The sequence below is a fragment of the Amphiura filiformis genome, chromosome 5, assembly GCF_039555335.1.
Source record: "Amphiura filiformis chromosome 5, Afil_fr2py, whole genome shotgun sequence".
In the NCBI taxonomy this organism is placed as follows: domain Eukaryota; kingdom Metazoa; phylum Echinodermata; class Ophiuroidea; order Amphilepidida; family Amphiuridae; genus Amphiura; species Amphiura filiformis.
Genome location: NC_092632.1, coordinates 37,190,441 through 37,208,305, shown reverse-complemented (window position 1 = coordinate 37,208,305; position 17,865 = coordinate 37,190,441). Strand labels below are relative to the sequence as shown.

General features: G+C 37.5%; 2 protein-coding genes across 2 annotated transcripts in view; one reads left to right on the top strand and one right to left on the bottom strand.

Annotated features, from left to right (window-relative positions):
- LOC140153073 (tRNA (adenine(58)-N(1))-methyltransferase non-catalytic subunit TRM6-like) overlaps positions 1-17,865 on the top strand; it is an 80,488-nt gene that overhangs the window by 27,442 nt on the left and 35,181 nt on the right. The window lies entirely within an intron of this gene.
- Positions 3,078-17,551, bottom strand: LOC140153075 (monocarboxylate transporter 13-like). Its single transcript, XM_072175690.1, has 3 exons — positions 17,227-17,551; positions 5,517-5,666; positions 3,078-3,859 (listed from the first exon to the last, which is right to left on the bottom strand). Exons 1-3 carry the CDS (start codon positions 17,426-17,428, stop codon positions 3,543-3,545), a joined length of 669 nt encoding a protein of 222 aa, XP_072031791.1. The 5' UTR covers positions 17,429-17,551; the 3' UTR covers positions 3,078-3,542.

The window sequence follows — 17,865 nt, the reverse complement described above, 5'->3', positions numbered from 1 at the left end:
GCAAATCAGAACCATAAATTCAGAGCTGGGCAAATCAATTGATAGTCCGATTAGCAAAGGTTGAGTTGTCATTGCAAACAGATGGCGACACTCTTCCGGTGTAGTATATTTGAGCCCAGCACTACTTCTGTTTACCCAGGACAATTTTGATAAATCACTGAAATCCTATCGGTATCGAAGTTGCAACGGCAATTTTTTCATCGCTGTTTTTAAGTCAGTTTTGCCTCTCGGAACTCGGGATCGCAAAATTTGAGTAAATTAACTGCCGATTTTTAAATGCATCGAATCATATAAATAGGTTTTATCAACAATCGGGTAAGTTTTTAGTGTAAAGTTGAGTTTTATTTTTGGCTCCGAATTCAGCTGACATGACACGCGGCAGCACTGCCAAGATCATACACGATCGATGGGTCAAATTGATGTTGTTTTGGTTCGATAATTAAATGATAATTGCAATTGCATTGAACAGAAATGCATGAATATTAAATTCGTTTAAAATTTCAATAAATCATGAGTGGGAAGAAAAAAGGTACTGTACAAAAGAAATATAAATAAAAAAATTCATTTTGATGTTCAAAATTTCTATTAATTTTTTTTTCTTGTTGTTCTTCTTTCACCATGCAGGGTATGGGGGGGCACTGGCTGCACCACTGTTTTCGTGGTTTTTGTATGTTAAATAAAATTTAAAATAAATAAGTGCAAGAATCATCTATCCCCACACAATACTTGTTACAAACTAGGCTAGATATTGGCCCTACAATGAAGTACAAGACAAACGAACATAAATGAAGGAAACTGAGAAAACAAAACAACAATAAATATATTTTGGATTTGTATTCATTTCAAAATAAGGGGAGGGTGGTGCAACAATTATGTGTACCCGGAGTGGTGAATTCTCAAAATGTTCTGCCAAAAATTGCCACCCCCCCTTTTTTGCCTATCAAAAAATCTTTACCCCCTATAATTCAGCACCGGGGTACACATAATTATTGCACCACCCCTAACAAACAAAATAATAATAATTAATAAATGATAGACCCTTGATAGAACCTAGAATAAAAAAATACAAAATACAGTAAACAAGAAATAAAAAATATGATATGAAAATTTGTTACATTATTCTAAACGTAGGCCCTATAGTGGTATATGGATGGGTCAGTATATGGGGTTGGTATATCAATGGGTGGTATTTTTGTCTTTTCAACTGGTATAGTCATGGGTGTCTATTCTATGTTGGTATATACATCGGTAGTAAAAATCAGGTTTGAAGTGGTATAGCCATGGGTCCTACTTCAAAATCTTCGAGGCACACCCCTACCCAAAAAAATTTGAGTACCCCCAGGGGTGTAGTACCCTTAACAATTCAAAACAATGTCTAAACTTTTCCACTTTGAGTGACCCTGTCTTCCCCCTTAAATTAGAAATGGTAGATAAGAACCCACACCGTGACTAGACTTGACCAAGCCTTTTTGACCTTTTTAGGATAGTAAAATTTAATTAATATCAATGAAAATTCATGTGGTTTTATGCCTAAATTATTAAGTTATGAGAGGTGTGACATATGATATTATAGGCCCATATCACGTGGTTAACATACACACCATGTACTATATAGGCTTACAGTAATATCACCGAATCAAAAAATTAAAAATTCATGAAGGTCTATACAAAATTAGTAAGTTTACAATCACAATATGGATAAAGATATGATACATTTAATACATGTAAACCTCTGTCCAGGGCATTTAATCATTATAATTTTTGAGTTTGACCTGCAAAATAGTGAGGGCATTATTTATCCCTATTTTACTAGTACATGCAGTACATTTTGTACTTGGTCCTATGTGTAGGATATTGAGTTTGATCAGTTGTCGTGGGCAACTATTAAAAGTGGTTTAGTGGTGCTAGGTGCAACATGGGCTCCGTTATAGACTACCTATTAGACAGTGATAAATATCCAAGAAACCACTGTGAGTTATCAGCACATTTGTTGGTGATTTGATCAATGCAATGAGGGGGTTGTATAATATTGGGATACTAAGTATAAAAATAAGCAATGATGATAGACCTATAATATCTGTGAAGCCCCCAAGTCTTGGACCAAGGCTACACCGTGACCCTGTCTTCATCCTTAAATTAGAAATGGTAGATAAGGACCCACACCCCTAGTGTGAGTTCTTATCTACCATTGCTAGCTAGCACCTCTAAAAAGCATGTAAAGTAAAAAAAATACATGCCCGTACGCAGGGGGGGGGGTGCGACCGCACCTCCCCAAATTTGCAAAAGTATACAAAAATTTCAAAATTTGCGAGCGTAGCAAGCAAAAAAATCAGGTGTTTTACGCTTTTTTGGTCAAAAATGGTTGCGGGCCTGCATGCACACATGGCTTATCATAATCATTATCATTGGTCCATATTTTGCATATCATATGCTAGTATATATGTATTTAGTAGACTTGGCATAAAATGTCACATAAGCAGATAGCGGCCCCTTAGATCTTGAGTGTACCTTCTTTGCATCAGTTCTATGAATGTACAAACTGTTATAAGTAGTTCACATCCACCCATGAGAAGAAAGCCAACATGGTAATATCCAGTAATGTCAAATGTGGCTCCTGTATCAAAAAGGGGAGAAAAAAAACATGGAATAAACAAACAAATAAAGCAAAAGAAATATTGAAGGTAAAGTAAAGGTATAGGTATGTCACCATTTTTTATGCCTCCACCAGAGGTATTATGTTTCCTGGTTGTCCGTCCGTCTGTCCATCCGAGCTTACGAGTGCAATTTCTCGGAACTGGTAAAGCGTATATTGATGTAATTTGGTGGAGGGGTGGCGAATGGTGGTCTCCAAATTTTAGCCTCTTTCAGTCTGTATTTTCAGAATAAACTGTTTAAAAAGTCACATCATTAATATTTGTCAGTTTGTCTTCATAGTGAGAAAGTGTGCCAGAGACAATTCCCGTTTTGGTGTGTGAATGGCCATTCAAATCTAGCTTACTGATTTTGAGTCTAACCTATTAAGATACCCACTTACCTACTAATGGCCCTCCTATCACGGCACCAATCCCATGAAAAATGTGTCCAACCGACTGCTGCCATTATGTGTTTTTCCTCCTCGGCTAAATTTTTGGCAATAACAATTGTCACAGCGTAGCTGGCGCCAATCGTTAGTCCAGCCCAGAACGCTAGCACAGCCATGAGGGGGTATTCAGTCGCTAGAGGATCCAACAGGAGGGAGAGTGCACACACAAGATGGATGAGAACGAAAAGCATTGCATCACTGAAGATGTTATGGTCCAGTAGAGGTCCATTAAAAGCACGACCGATGATGTTCCCTATCCCGCCGATGGACGCTAAGAAAGCAGCGTCGAATAGTGCGATGTCTTGACTGAGTGCGTTTGGAACAAGAAACAGATGCCATCCAGCGAACTGCACTCCCGCTAATAGAAAAATGAACTGATAGACTACAAATCGCGGCCGTTTGCGGAAAACATCAATGCTTAGCTGTTCTTGCATTAATTTAGCGAATCTCTTGACCTTCGTCAAAGACTCGTAAGGTGTGCCATCCTCAGGTGCATCATCGCTGCCATAGATACGCTGATACGATCTTTTCTTTTGAAAGAAGAGGGCGGTCGCATGAGGGCACCGGCCACAGTGGTATGCAAGCTGGCAACACCTAGTAGCATCGAAGCGCCACGCCAAGTGTAGTTTTCGATCATGCGCTCGGTGAGTGGTGGTAAAACAATCATTCCTACAGCACCGCCAGCAGCGGAGATGCTGTTGGCTAAGCCAAACTTATCGTCGAAGTACATTAGGAGTGGAGCGACAGTAGGAACTTGTACCATGCCATATCCAACACCTATAAAATAATGTGAAAAAATTAGAGACTTTTTAGAGAAGCGTCATGTTGTAACTTGTAATATTAATTTGGTAATTTTACAAAGATTATTGATCCTCTTATGGACAGGAATTCCACAAAGTCTGTTTTTTTTCATCCCATGGTAGGGGCTCTGGTCATCAAGATTGTTTTGGTGAAAGCATTATACTTGTATCAGTGTATTATGCACATGTTTTGTTACTTCAATAAAGCCATATTATAACACTTGTTGATGAGGATGCCCTAAATATTTGTCAAAATTCTGTTTTTACACGATTGTTATGTCGCAATTCAAGGTTTTGAATAAACTGCAGGAACCTTCATTTTATTATTACGATGGAAATAATAGTAAAATGCGTACACGATGTGCAAAACACAGTACGTACATGGCGTGCGGGCAGTTGTGACATATCAAAAGTGCCGACACAACTCACGTTCGAATGACTGGCTCGCATTGGTGACATATGCGCTGGTAATAAATAGCGATTTTCTTTGTATTGCCTCATCTGTTTGGGCCCAAATTAAAAGATGAGATATCTGAGAGCAAAAACTAACATTTTATACCAAAAAAAAAATTCTATTTCTTAGGGAACAAACCAAAAGATTGATGACGTCCTATAAACATAACTAGTTTCATTTCTCGGCCGACCCCTCCATCCCTGCCAGAAACGTAATAATAAAATGTTGACATAATATTAATAATGACACATTCTTCAAACTGATGTTTTTTCTACAAACGTAATCGAGTATTTTTAGCCCCTCACCCCTAAACAAAACTAGTTTCGTTTATAGGACGTCATCGATCTTTTGGTTTGTTCCTTATGGTATATGAACTAATAGTGCTAGGGTGTGGTTCTTTAACTACATGATGTAAACATTTGTTTTAATGTGATAGCATCAGCCTGATAGAATCAAGACTTCCTCCCCGAAAGGTGTATGTAATAAGCCCAATTTTATTATTTTAAACTCAAAATGCTGAAATAATATTAGTTATAACTGTCAGGAAATGTCTTTGTTCAGTTTAAGCTGAAATAACAAGATAAAAGTAACTGAAACCCCACTGGCTATTTTTGCCATTTAACATCATGATGTTCTATGCGGACTTAATGTCCGAATATGACATAATGCCAAAATTGCTATGCTGACAAACAAAGAATGTGGTTGATTCCATTCAGGTGTAAATTGGGTTAACATTACAAATATGCCAAAAAATCAGGTTAAAAAAATGTTAACCAATGTCATATTATAAGATCATACATTATGGCTTTAATGACACTACGATATTTTTCATTATTAAGTTTTCAGGGTTATTAGGAGTTAATAATGATAATATTGGATGGCTTATTTCGCATGATACCATAACATATCGGATTCGTCATACAAATATCGAACTCGCCGATGGCTCGTCCGATATTTTAATGACTCATCCGATATGTTATGGTATCATGCTCAGCCATCCAATATTATGTCAAAATCTTCCCAATTACTTTATTATCAACTTGGCTTTTGGGACCCTAGTGCTTTGAATGATACTTTGATGATGCTTTGTGATTTGTTACTAATGAGAGGTCACGTTAAAGTTTGAGTCCTAGCTTGGACTGGAATGATAATTAATTAATTCAGCAAATGATTTACGTACCTGCTAAAGATAGATAAGCCGCCAGTTGATACCATGTTGTCGAATATGATGATAGACACATAGCAATTGTAGATACAATGCCGCCTACCATGATCAAGATCCTGGCTCCATTAGAACCCATCATGTCAGCCAGAACCCCAAAGATAGGAGCTGCAGTATGGTACAAAGAAAAAAAAATCACAATTAGGAAGGTCTACTGATGGCTACAATGAGCTCCTGAATGGGCTTTACCAGTTGAAATCCATACACCCCCTATGGAAGACATAACCTTAATCTTCCACACAGGGAGTGTGAATTTCAAATGGGCCTACCTGAATGGGTGGCACCATTTGAAATCTACACCCATGCATGTGTGGGAGATTAAGGCTATGTCTTCTGCAGGGGGCATAAGGATTTCAACTGGAATAGCCCAATCTACAATAAGGCCATACGGGTGTTGTAAATAAAAATTATGACCCCTAGGGTGAGGGTAAGATTTTGGAACAGCATGCCAAATATTGATTCCCCCCTCTTCTCTGTGTGCCCAGAATTGCCCCCCCCCCTTTCTGTGTGCCATATTTTGCTTGCTAACCCCCTCTTGATTTGCCAACAAATGAGTGGGAAGGGACTACATCACATATGGCAAACATTTCAACTTAAAAGTGGTCTACATCAATGATGTGCAGGAATTATGCTTTTTTGAATGTTTTTCCTACACAGACTTTTTAATCTTTTTCTACATTATACCATTACATTATCCATACAACGATGAACTATAAAAACTGAAAAAAAGGAAATTGTAACTCTGAAAACTACACTTGCAGTACTGGAACTTCACTTTGTATAATTTTGAGGAATGAAATGTTATGAATTTGGAGACTTGATTTCTTTTATTGTCAGCCAATTCTAATATTTTTACGACTATAATAAAAGTAAAAGTAAAGTATTTAGGGCTCATATTGAAATGCCCTTACACAGGAAGGTGTGCGCCATCCTGCAGCTTTCCTGTGCTAGCCTTCTTTTGTTAAAATGCTGGGCAGGGTGTATTACTGATGCATATAATCCATCCGTTTTATGACCGAGCTTTCCTGAGGCGCACGCTTAGCGAGGGGAATCCTGCCTTCTTTCTGTGTGAAAACGTGGTAGGGTATTTCAATATGAGCCCTTAGTGATGATGAATAGGGCATTCCAGGGAGCATTTTTGAATTTATTTCCAGTGTTAAAGGTGAACCTCATTGAAAATAAAGTTAAATATATCAATGGAAAGCTTATGATGCCAGGAAGCAGAAAAGAATATTTTTTATTTGCCTAACGCACCAGGATAGACATAATCTCCATGCAAAGATTGGATATTGGCACCCCCCCCCCCAAATTACAAAACGAAATCGTTCAAATTGGGCGCTTTTCGATGATGACGCCAGCACGGGACACACAGTTACTTCGGGTTTGATTGTAAACACAATGTCCATGCATTACTGTGGCATGCATCGGGCCAATGCAACGAACTCAGTCATTGTCAACTTACTTTACATGAAAAATATCTTCAATAAAATAAGAATAACATGAAGGAAACATCATGATCAAATCAAGAATGAAGTTCCTGAATAAAGTGTGTGGATTAAAAATGGGAAAAGTGCTGGCGGGTGATTTGGGATAGGCCAGGCCATCCACGATATGCAGGGAATATTATAGTAAAGCACGAAGAGCTAAGATTCGCTGAAGAACCGGAATGAAAACAGATTGCAAAAAATAACTGCTAGTATACCAGTTCAGATCGTCACACCAAGTTGAGATGAACTTATCACAATGAGAAAATGAAGGAATAGAATAACATGCGCGTATTTTGGGGGGGGCTTTGGGGGCGGCAAAAAACAGGGGCGGCAAAAACGAAGGGGGCGGCAAAACGATTTGGCAAAGAAAAAAGGGCGCAAAAAATTGAAAAAGCATAAAAAAAATTGAAAAACGGTTGCTTTTAGGGCGCTAGAACTTGAAATTTTTTTTTTTTTTTTTTTTTTTTTTGCTCTTCACTTTTTCAAACGACCGTGAAAAAAATTGGGTCAACCTTTTCGGCTGTTAAGGAAGGGCGGCAAAATTGTTTCTTCTTCAGCCCCCGGGTTAGGCGCCACGGCACGCCACTGAATAAGGTACATGTACGGGATTTTTTAATTATTTCTTAACTTTACAACCGGTCATGTATGATAGGCGAACTCGTAGATACATATACGGGCGGGTGAACTCAGTGACTGACTATGACTGAGTCTCAGTCGCCGAAAGTGTTCCGTATCCGCGACTGTACGCATGCATTGTACTTGCAGACAAAATGACCAATTTGATATTCACATTCTGATATTTCCAACTTATTGCTACTTCATTAGCAAATTTAATTCCTGTAAATGTTCCAAATATAAGGGAACGATTGATCAAATCTGCTGATACACGGCGCAAACTTGTGCTACCGGAGAGACGAAGCCAGTCGCTGTGTTTGCCCACCTTGATCGGCGCGGCTGCATGTAATTTCTTCAGCATAAAAAGCAGCAATTTACGCATCGTGTTCGGTAATCCATAAAACATGAATGTTTCACTTTTTCAGTACACTGATTGTAGTATCATTAAAAGAATCGTGACACAAGTGACAATATTTTAATTTTATTAAGATTTCAGAATTCCATCAAATAACGGTCTACTAAGCCTAAATTGTATTTATTTTATAATAAAGTATCTGTTTCTTTCAATCGTGATTGTGTCGGGATTGTGTGGAAAGAATGTACCGGAGAATGTATTACCGCAATGCGCTAAATATGAAAACCTTTATGGGCTGGATTTGATGAAATCGGCGGTTTTTTTATTAATTTTTTGATTACTACAAGACGATATTTTTAAAAATCAGATATTTTAAAATGAATCAAGAATAGGGAATGTCACAAACAAGTTATTTAATTTGTTATTCGATCATGTTTATTCAGTCCATGACATGAACGGTATACGGTAGCAGCAATCATTTGCGCATGGAATTGATCCCGGCGTGAAATTCAAACTCAATTACCCAGTTATACCCAGCCAGCCTGACTGATTTTGTCAAAATTTACGGAACATTTTCGTGTTGACAATAATTCTATTATTTCTAATATTATATAGAAGGAATCAGCAACTTGAAGATTCTTCTCATTTCAAGCTTTATTGTGAAAATCAGACTTGCCGGGCAGCTTGCAAAGTACAGGAAGCAAGTCTTGTTTACGTGTTTCCGAGTAGGATCACGTGACTCAAGAACCCTGAGCTTACGTCCACGAGCATTCTCAAGGTCAAAGACAATTGATTTGGGTGGTTTTTGGGCGCCTTAAAAAAGACCAAAAATTCATTCATTTTTTTAATTTTTCAGCTTTATTGGCCATCAAAAAATCGGAAAAATTATTTTTAATATCCTGATATCATAAGCTTTCCATTGATATATAACTTTATTTTCAATGAGGTTCACCTTTAACATCCCAGAGGGGTCACTACCATTGTGGCCTGTACACCATCCGTGATAATAAAACGCGTAAAAAGGGTAGTTTTTCGTAGGTAGGCACGATACGCGCGTATCGTGTTTAGGGTGGCAAAAACATGAAAAATTGGGGGAAAGGGTAGCAAAATTGCAATTGCTAATACGCAGAAATGAAATTTAGGGTATGAAATTTTATGCAAGAAATAAAATCCCTGTTTAGGGTGTGAAAACAGGCACGTGTAACCTGTTTAGGGTATCGTTTTAGCCAAGGGTTAAATCCTTGTTTAGGGTGCCTTTCAAAAGTTGATTATCGCGGATGGTGTACAGGCCACAATGGGAGTGATCCCCCCTGGGTTAACATTTTAGGGATGGATGACCATGAAAGCAATAATTTAGTTCCACTTCATTTGAAATAGGTCACCTTGCCCTCTATAATCAAAATGAACTGGATAATCCCAACCGTGCATGTATAGGTCAGCTTAGACTATGCTATAGTGGATTTTTGATCAATAAAACATGTCATTAATCATGATGAAAGGATTCAGTTGAACTCAAAATTATACTGATATTTATTAAATCAAAATTCTAGTATAAAATTGTTATGAAAAAGTTTATATAATAGTCTTATAATTATATTAGTGACAGTAAAAGTAAAGTATACGTAGGCTTATATTATTGAATGCAACATATCATAATGTTGACACTTCAATACTGAACAATTCTGATTTTAGAATCTACCAGTTTATTAATCTCGAAAGTCCGGAGTAGTATACGGGACTGTAGGGACGATTTCAAGGTCACACGAGCTCATGAATATTAATGAGGGGTGTGGCTAATTAGCATATATGAATATGAATGAGGGGTGTGGCTAATTAGCATATATGAATATTAATGAGGTGGGCGTGGCTAATCGTAACCGAAATACCGCCATTTTGAAAATTTTCAAAATAAAAAATTTCAAAATCAAAATGTCAGCAAAAAAAAATGTCAAAATCAAAAAGTCAAAAAAATTTCAAAATCAAAATTTTCAAAAAAAAATTTCAATAAAATTTTCAAAAAAAAATGAAAAAAATGAAAAAAAGAAATTTAAAAAATTAAAAAAAAAAAAAGAAAAAAAATGAGCTCATCACTTTTTCAAACGACCGTGAAAAAAAAATTGGGTCAACCTTTTCGGGCTGTTAAGGAAGGGCGGCAAAATTGTTTCTTCTTCAGCCCCCGGGTTGGGGCGCCACGGCACGCCACTGAATAAGGTACATGTAATGGGATTTTTAATTATTTCTTAACTTTACAACCGGTCATGTATGATAGGCGAACTCAGAGATACATACGGGCGGGGTGAACTCAGTGACTGACTATGACTGAGTCTCAGTCGCCGAGTGTTCCGTATCCGCGACTGTACGTACTGTACTTGCAGACAAAATGACCGATTTGATATTCACATTCTGATATTTCCAACTTATTGCTACTTCATTAGCAAATTTAATTCCTGTAAATGTTCCAAATATAAGGGAACGATTGATCAAATCTGCTGATACACGGCGCAAACTTGTGCTACCGGAGAGACGAAGCGAGTCGCTGTGTTTGCCCACCTTGATCGGCGCGGCTGCATGTAATTTCTTCAGCATAAAAAGCAGCAATTTACGCATCGTGTTCATGTTCATCGTGCTCATGTATATTCGCGAGCTACATGTAGCTCATGCATATATGAATATTAATGATGGGGGTGGCTAATTAGCATATCTGAATATTAAGAGGGCGCACTACCAAATCACTCCACGATTTATGTACCAGTGAAATTCGGTTAAAATAGTCCACCGCTTATTTGAGCTTGTTGCGGCTTTATTTTTAAAACGTATAGTCAAAATTTGCCCATTTTCAGCTCATTTGCTTCCGACAAGTGTCTACATGACAAAATATGAGAAAAAGTCCCAATGTTTTATTTCAGAGATGGAGTTTTGGCTTAATTTGGACAATGTCCGGTTTCAAAATTGAGTGATTTTTAAGGTTAAATTTGCATACTTTTTTCTTTGCGGCAAAATAGCGAAAAAAGTCAACGGTTAGCAATATGTTCCGTTGAAAGAATAATATTCTATACATGATTAGCTTTAATTTGATACCAAACTTGATAGCTGAAATACGCTTTTGAACTGCTGAGCGCGATCCAAATGTGCGCCTTTTCCTGTGTATTTCAATGGCGATTTAATGGTGGTGCGCTCTCTTATAAGAGGCTTTCAATGTTTGTTGGGCTGTACGCGCTTCTGTACAAAAAGCGAATAAAAAACGGCCAAAAATTTTAATAAATCATCTTATTTCATTCGCAAACGCTTTAAATGACTTTTGTGATTAATTTTAGGAACATATTTTTTTAGATTTATCCAAAAATACAAGTCTGTGACGTTAAGAAAAGCATGAAAAATCACTTTTGTGAGTGTTTTTGCTGTAGATTTATACCAGATCAGAATAACGCATAAAAACTTGTATTTTTGCTTCAATCGCCAATATCAGTAGGCCTTGTTTTTAAGACAGAGAAAGAGAAGGGGGGGTACTTTGACATAATTATGTAAATAGGCCTATATCGAAGATATTCAAAACATGAAAACACACATTTTGTACTTTTCACAACTAAAAAATTCAAATTAGAAAGTGTCTTTTAGCATCAAACATTCAATTTTCTGTCCAACATCTGCAAAACTCTGCGTGTTGAAGAACATGTTGAAATTTGGGTCTTTTGGTGACTCCGGGCTGATTTTTAGAACATCATTTCTTCCGAACGGAATGTCGAGAGGTATGAAATCTTGCAAAATGACTAGAAACTGTCTCTAGTTTACTTAAAAATGTAAAAAATTGGATTTTGATAACTATTGACGTTTATAAGAGGGCGCACCACCAAATCACTCCACGATTTATGTACCAGTGAAATTCGTTTAAAATAGTCCACCGCTTATTTGAGCTTGTTGCGGCTTTATTTTCAAAACGTATAGTCAAAATTTGCCCATTTTCAGCTCATTTGCTTCCGACAAGTGTCTACATGACAAAATATGAGAAAAAGTCCCAATGTTTTATTTCAGAGATGGAGTTTTGGCGCGCATTTGGACAATGTCCGGTTTCAAAATTGAGTAATTTTTAAGGTTAAATTTGCATACTTTTTCTTTATGCAAAATAGCGAAAAAAAGTCGACGGTTAGCAATATGTTCCGTTGAAAGAATAATATTCTATACATGATTAGCTTTAATTTGATACCAAACTTGATAGCTGAAATACGCTTTTGAACTGCTGAGCGATCCAAAAGTGCGCTTTTCCTGTGTATTTCAATGGCGATTTAATGGTGGTGCGCTCTCTTATAAGAGGCTTTCAATGTTTGTTGGGCTGTACGCTTCTGTACAAAAAGCTTAATAAAAACGGCCAAAAATTTTAATAAATCATCTTATTTCATTCGCAAACGCTTTAAATGACTTTTGTGATTAATTTTAGGATTTTTTTTTTAGATTTATCCAAAAATACAAGTCTGTGACGTTAAGAAAAGCATGAAAAATCACTTTTGTGAGTGTTTTTGCTGTAGATTTATGCCAGATCAGAATAACGCATAAAAACTTGTATTTTTGCTTCAATTGCCAATATCAGTAGGCCTTGTTTTTAAGACAGAGAAAGAGAAGGGGGGGGGGGGGGGGGACTTTGACATAATTATGTAAATAGGCCTAAATATATCGAAGATATTCAAAACATGAAAACACATTTTGTACTTTTCACAACTAAAAAATTCAAATTATAAAGTGTCTTTTAGCATCAAACATTCAATTTTCTGTCCAACATCTGCAAAACTCTGCGTGTTGAAGAACATGTTGAAATTTGGGTCTTTTGGTGACTCCGGGCTGATTTTTAGAACATCATTTCTTCCGAACGGAATGTCGTAGAGGTATGAAATCTTGCAAAATGACTAGAAACTGTCTCTAGTTTACTTTAAAAGGTAAAAAATTGGATTTTGATAACTATTGCCGCTTATAAGAGGGCGCACCACCAAATCACTCCACGATTTATGTACCAGTGAAATTCGGTTAAAATAGTCCACCGCTTATTTGAGCTTGTTGCGGCTTTATTTTCAAAACGTCTAGTCAAAATTTGCCCATTTTCAGCTCATTTGCTTCCGACAAGTGTCTACATGACAAAATATGAGAAAAAGTCCCAATGTTTTATTTCAGAGATGGAGTTTTATGCTTAATTTGGACAATGTCCGGTTTCAAAATTGAGTAATTTTTAAGGTTAAATTTGCATACTTTTTCTTTGCGGCAAAATAGCGAAAAAAAGTCGACGTTAGCAATATGTTCCGTTGAAAGAATAATATTCTATACATGATTAGCTTTAATTTGATACCAAACTTGATAGCTGAAATACGCTTTTGAACTGCTGAGCGCGATCCAAAAGTGCGTCTTTCCCTGTGTATTTCAATGGCGCATTTAATGGTGGTGCGCTCTCTTAATGAGGGGGCATTTCCGGTTGACCTTTTCAAAATGGCGCTATTTCCGGTTGACCTTTGACCCGGACAGAACCTTGTGACCTTTGATGAGCAAGTGAGCAGTGAAATGAGCGAATGAGTAGCAAAATGAGCGAATGAGCAGCGAAATGAGCAAATGAGCAGGGAAATGAGCAAATGAGCAGGGAAATGAGTCAATGAGCACGTAAAATGAGCAGTGAAATGAGCAAATGAGCAGTGAATTGAGCGAATGAGCAGCGAAATGAGTCAATGAGCAGGTTATAAAATGCCTGTTTCACCCGTTTTGTCATTTGGAGATCAGCTCGAGGAGTCGACGATGGCTTCTATTTCAGCGCTCAAACCCCACCCTTGTCACGCGCATGCATAAACGCTTCAATCGATCATTCAACTTGAGGAGACACATGAAAACGATGCACGGTGAAGAGGAGGAACGCCCGAGACGGATTTATTCCGAACCCGAAAATTGAGCCGGATGATTCCGAAGCGGGAAGCGCGGCATCAGGAGAAGATAGCGACGTGGAGTTGGAGGATAATGCCACGACGAGAATGGCTTAAACGGGCCAGAGTAGCTACTCGCGAGATGAGGGCCCAAAAATACGAAAAGTACGCCAACGAAGGTATGGCTGAAGACCTGGCCGGGGAAAAGGCCAATATGAAAACCGCATGGGCCGTTAAACGCGATTTTTTTGACAGCTACGGGCCATTTTTGGCACATAACGTCCATTTGAAATATGACGAAACTCATCAAGATATCGTGATCGACCTCGAAGAGAGGACGGATAAAGGCATGGACGTGGGCAAAGCTGTAAAAATAACGTTGGCTAAGCATCGATCTCAATTCGTCGGGCTTTTCCAACAGGACGAAGAGGATGTCGAGATGGAAAGCGATGACTAAAGCGCATTAATCGACCGCACTTTTCTAGAAGTTGCTAATAAAAGTTTAAAAAGTTTATTTCATTTTACATGCTCATTGACTCATTTCCATGCTCATTTGCTCATTTCCTTGCTCATTTCGCTGCTCATTTCCATGCTCATTTCCTTGCTCATTTGCTCATTTCCTTGCTCATTTGCTCATTTCGCTGCTCATTTGCTCATTTCACTGCTCATTCGCTCATTTCACTGTTCATTTGCTCATTTCGCTGCTCATTCGCTCATTTCACTGTTCATTCACTCATTTCACCGGCCCTAATGTCAACGTCCCTAAATATGAACGCTGGTAAAAAGTCAACTTCTCGATTCAGTAAAAATGGCGGTATTTTATTTACATTCGCTCATTCATTCATCTGCGTAATTAGCCGCCCTCATGATTTGTTTTTCAAAATTGTTTTGAATTTTTTTTTTGAAAATTTTTTTGAAATTTTTTTTTGAAAATTTTTTTTGAATTTTTTTTTGAAAATTTTTTTTCAAAATTTTGATTTTGAAATTTTTTTGAAATTTTGATTTTGACATTTTTTTTTGCTGAAATTTTTATTTTGAAATTTTTTTGAAATTTTTTATTTTGAAAATTTTCAAAATGGCGGTATTTCCGGTTACGATTAGCCACGCCCACCTCATTAATATTCATATATGCTAATTAGCCACACCCCTCATTCATATTCATATATGCTAATTAGCCACACCCCTCATTAATATTCATGAGCTCGTGTGACCTTGAAATCGTCCCTACAGTCCCGTATACTACTGTCCGGGTTAAAAAATCGACAATGGACATTGCATTTTAAACGGGACTTTTGATCGGGCAATCATACTTAATACTGTTAATCAATCCCAATTTAACCGCACGCACAAAGCTTGGAAGTACAAGCATGGTACAAGATGCGCTCATGTTCCCGCCAACACAAAGGCCGCATAGTTGTGTACCATGTAGTTATTAATGGTAATGGCAGGTGCCCGGAGGATTTAAACCAATCCATAACGAGATATGGGCAACCAATCACAAGCCAGATCCATTTAAAGATGCATTACATCATGGCCAATTTTAGTAGGCCAGAAATCCAAAGTCAGTAGTCCACTTGGGAAGCTAACAAACAGAGGGGATACGGTGACTGAAAAGATCAGTTGTGAAAATCTATCAATTGTGCACAAATTAATTAAATCAGAGTTTTAAGCTTTTAATGCAATAACCAGAGTATGCACAATGGACAAGTCTAAGGTCAGCTTTGCTACAAATGGGATAGCTTCAATACAACAAGGGTGGTGGGGGGGCTCAACTTAAATGTTGGTAGGGGTGTGCAGCACGGAGCACCAAACTTTGGGATCCCAGTTTTATTATAAAAACTTGTAATTTTACTGTAATTAAAGAATGTAAGGCTTAGTCTTTCACAGGGTATTTAAGTATATCATTTGGTAATTTGGTATTATAATCATACACAAGTAAAAATTCAAGAAAAAATGAGGGTCACCATGATCAAATGCCCAGCGGTGGGAGGGGGTTCTTTAAAAAAAAATGTGCGGGGATGTGCCACACATATTTATGGATACTGACATTTCTCTATACCTAAGCCTCCTTTTTGCTGTTTTTGCCCTAACTATGATTATGTGCTTTTAATGACACTTTTGTGCAAATGCCCCCCCTAGCAAATGGCACATAATGGCTTTAAAAACTCAGTGAATACAGATATTCCATTTTTGAACTGCAAATACAATATTTGATAGGTACAGGTCCCTAGAGATTATAACACAGTTATCAAAATGTGAGGGAGATTGAAGAAAATAAAACCCTTTATACAGTAAAAACTATAGGCAAAATATTAAATTCTCAATCATGAGAGGATGTACCTTCTGCGTACTGTTGTGTCAGCGTACTTTTAGTGGAATAACACAATTGTGTGACCGAACCTCGACCTTGCCTAGCGACTACCGTATTCAAAGTGTGATTGGTCAATTCTTAAATGAGCTGCTTGCTCCGTAAGCGTGTGAGTACGCTCAACGCAAATAAACTGCATACCTTAATGTTGGCTCTCATGATCGAGAATTAGATACTTTGCCTATAGTACTAGAGAACAGACAAACAAGTTTTTGTTTTATACCCAAACTCATGTGATAATGCGAACCAAGGTATATCATAAATAAGGGGCTGTGCAATAAATATGAACCCCTGGGGAGGGGGGTAAAATTTACAGATAGCCCGCCAAAATTCGCTTGCCCCCCCCCCCCTTCTCGGCCTGCCAAAAATCACTTTCCCGCCACTCTCTGCCCGCCAATGGTCTAGATATATGTTGCGAGCGCAGAATTTGCGAATTTGCATATTAAAGCATTTACGTACTGTTTTCTTAAGCCTTTTTAAAGCATTTTATTTAAAAGGTGCCCCATGAATGTGTGCCCCCCTTTCAGCTCACCAAAATGTCTTGCCCCCCTCCCCCAATTTTACCCTCCCCAGGGCTCATAATTATTGCACAGCCCCTAAATAAACAAGCAAACAAAAACCAGGGGCATAGCCAGAGGGCGGCTGCCCCTCTCCAAATCGACAAAGGCCAAAGAAGTCCACTTTGTAAGTGTTGCGGTTTTTAAACAAAATTTCGGTCAAAAAAGGTCAAAATTTGCCCATTTGTGAGTGTAACAAGTGCAAAAATTTGGTTCTTTATGCTTTCTTGGTAAAAAAAAAGTAAATAATTTTTGGGAAGGACACACTTTTTGAAAAAAGTAAGTTTTTCAAAATTCACCCCCAAAATGGCTTTTAAGCTTAAAAGTATGCTTAAAAGTATGCCACTGAAAAAACAAACAAATCAGAGATAAATAAATATTATTTTACTAGTACATACCTGTAAAATAAACAAATGCAAAGAACAAGACAGTTGCTGTACCGGCCTCAGCTGCAGAAGTGTCTAAATCATAGATGTAAGAATCCATCAATACTCCAAATGATTTGTATGTACCCAATAGCATGAACAAGGCACTGAAACGAGAGAATACCACCACCAAGCCCCAGTACTTCTCCCATGATGGTGGCTTCTGTGTTGCCATTCTTATTTACTTTTATGTATACCTAATGATATACAACCATACAATCTGCTTGCCTGAAATCGAAGAAGAAACAACAAACAAAAATGTGACTTTTGAATGTCCAAATTGTCATTGAATTCATTTCTCAATCGATCTCACAATACTGACTTGGACATGATGCATGCAAGTTTTGATAATACACCTAGCAAATAAATCTTAATTGAAATGCCAGCTGGTTTTGGATTTACTTTTTCTGTATGGAAATAAAAATGAGAAAATTGATCAAAATAAATAACAGGTCAATTCAACAACACCCTCCTATTAAATCATACAGTAGCTAACAAAATGCTGAGTCATATAAAGTGTAGTATGACCATACACTAGGATCCACAACATGCTCATCTATCAGAGGAACAGTTCTTAAACCCCAATACATTTGTACATTCATTGAATGACCT

Bases quoted from the DNA above. Each gene is read 5' to 3' on its own strand.
- LOC140153075 (XM_072175690.1), bottom strand. From the start codon at position 17,428: ATGGCAACACAGAAGCCACCATCATGGGAGAAGTACTGGGGCTTGGTG. The intron at 5,667-17,226 runs GTATGTACTAGT...ACCATACTGCAG, and splicing joins TGCATTTGTTTATTTTACAG to CTCCTATCTTTGGGGTTCTG. The intron at 3,860-5,516 runs GTACGTAAATCA...ATTATTTTATAG, and splicing joins GGCTTATCTATCTTTAGCAG to GTGTTGGATATGGCATGGTA.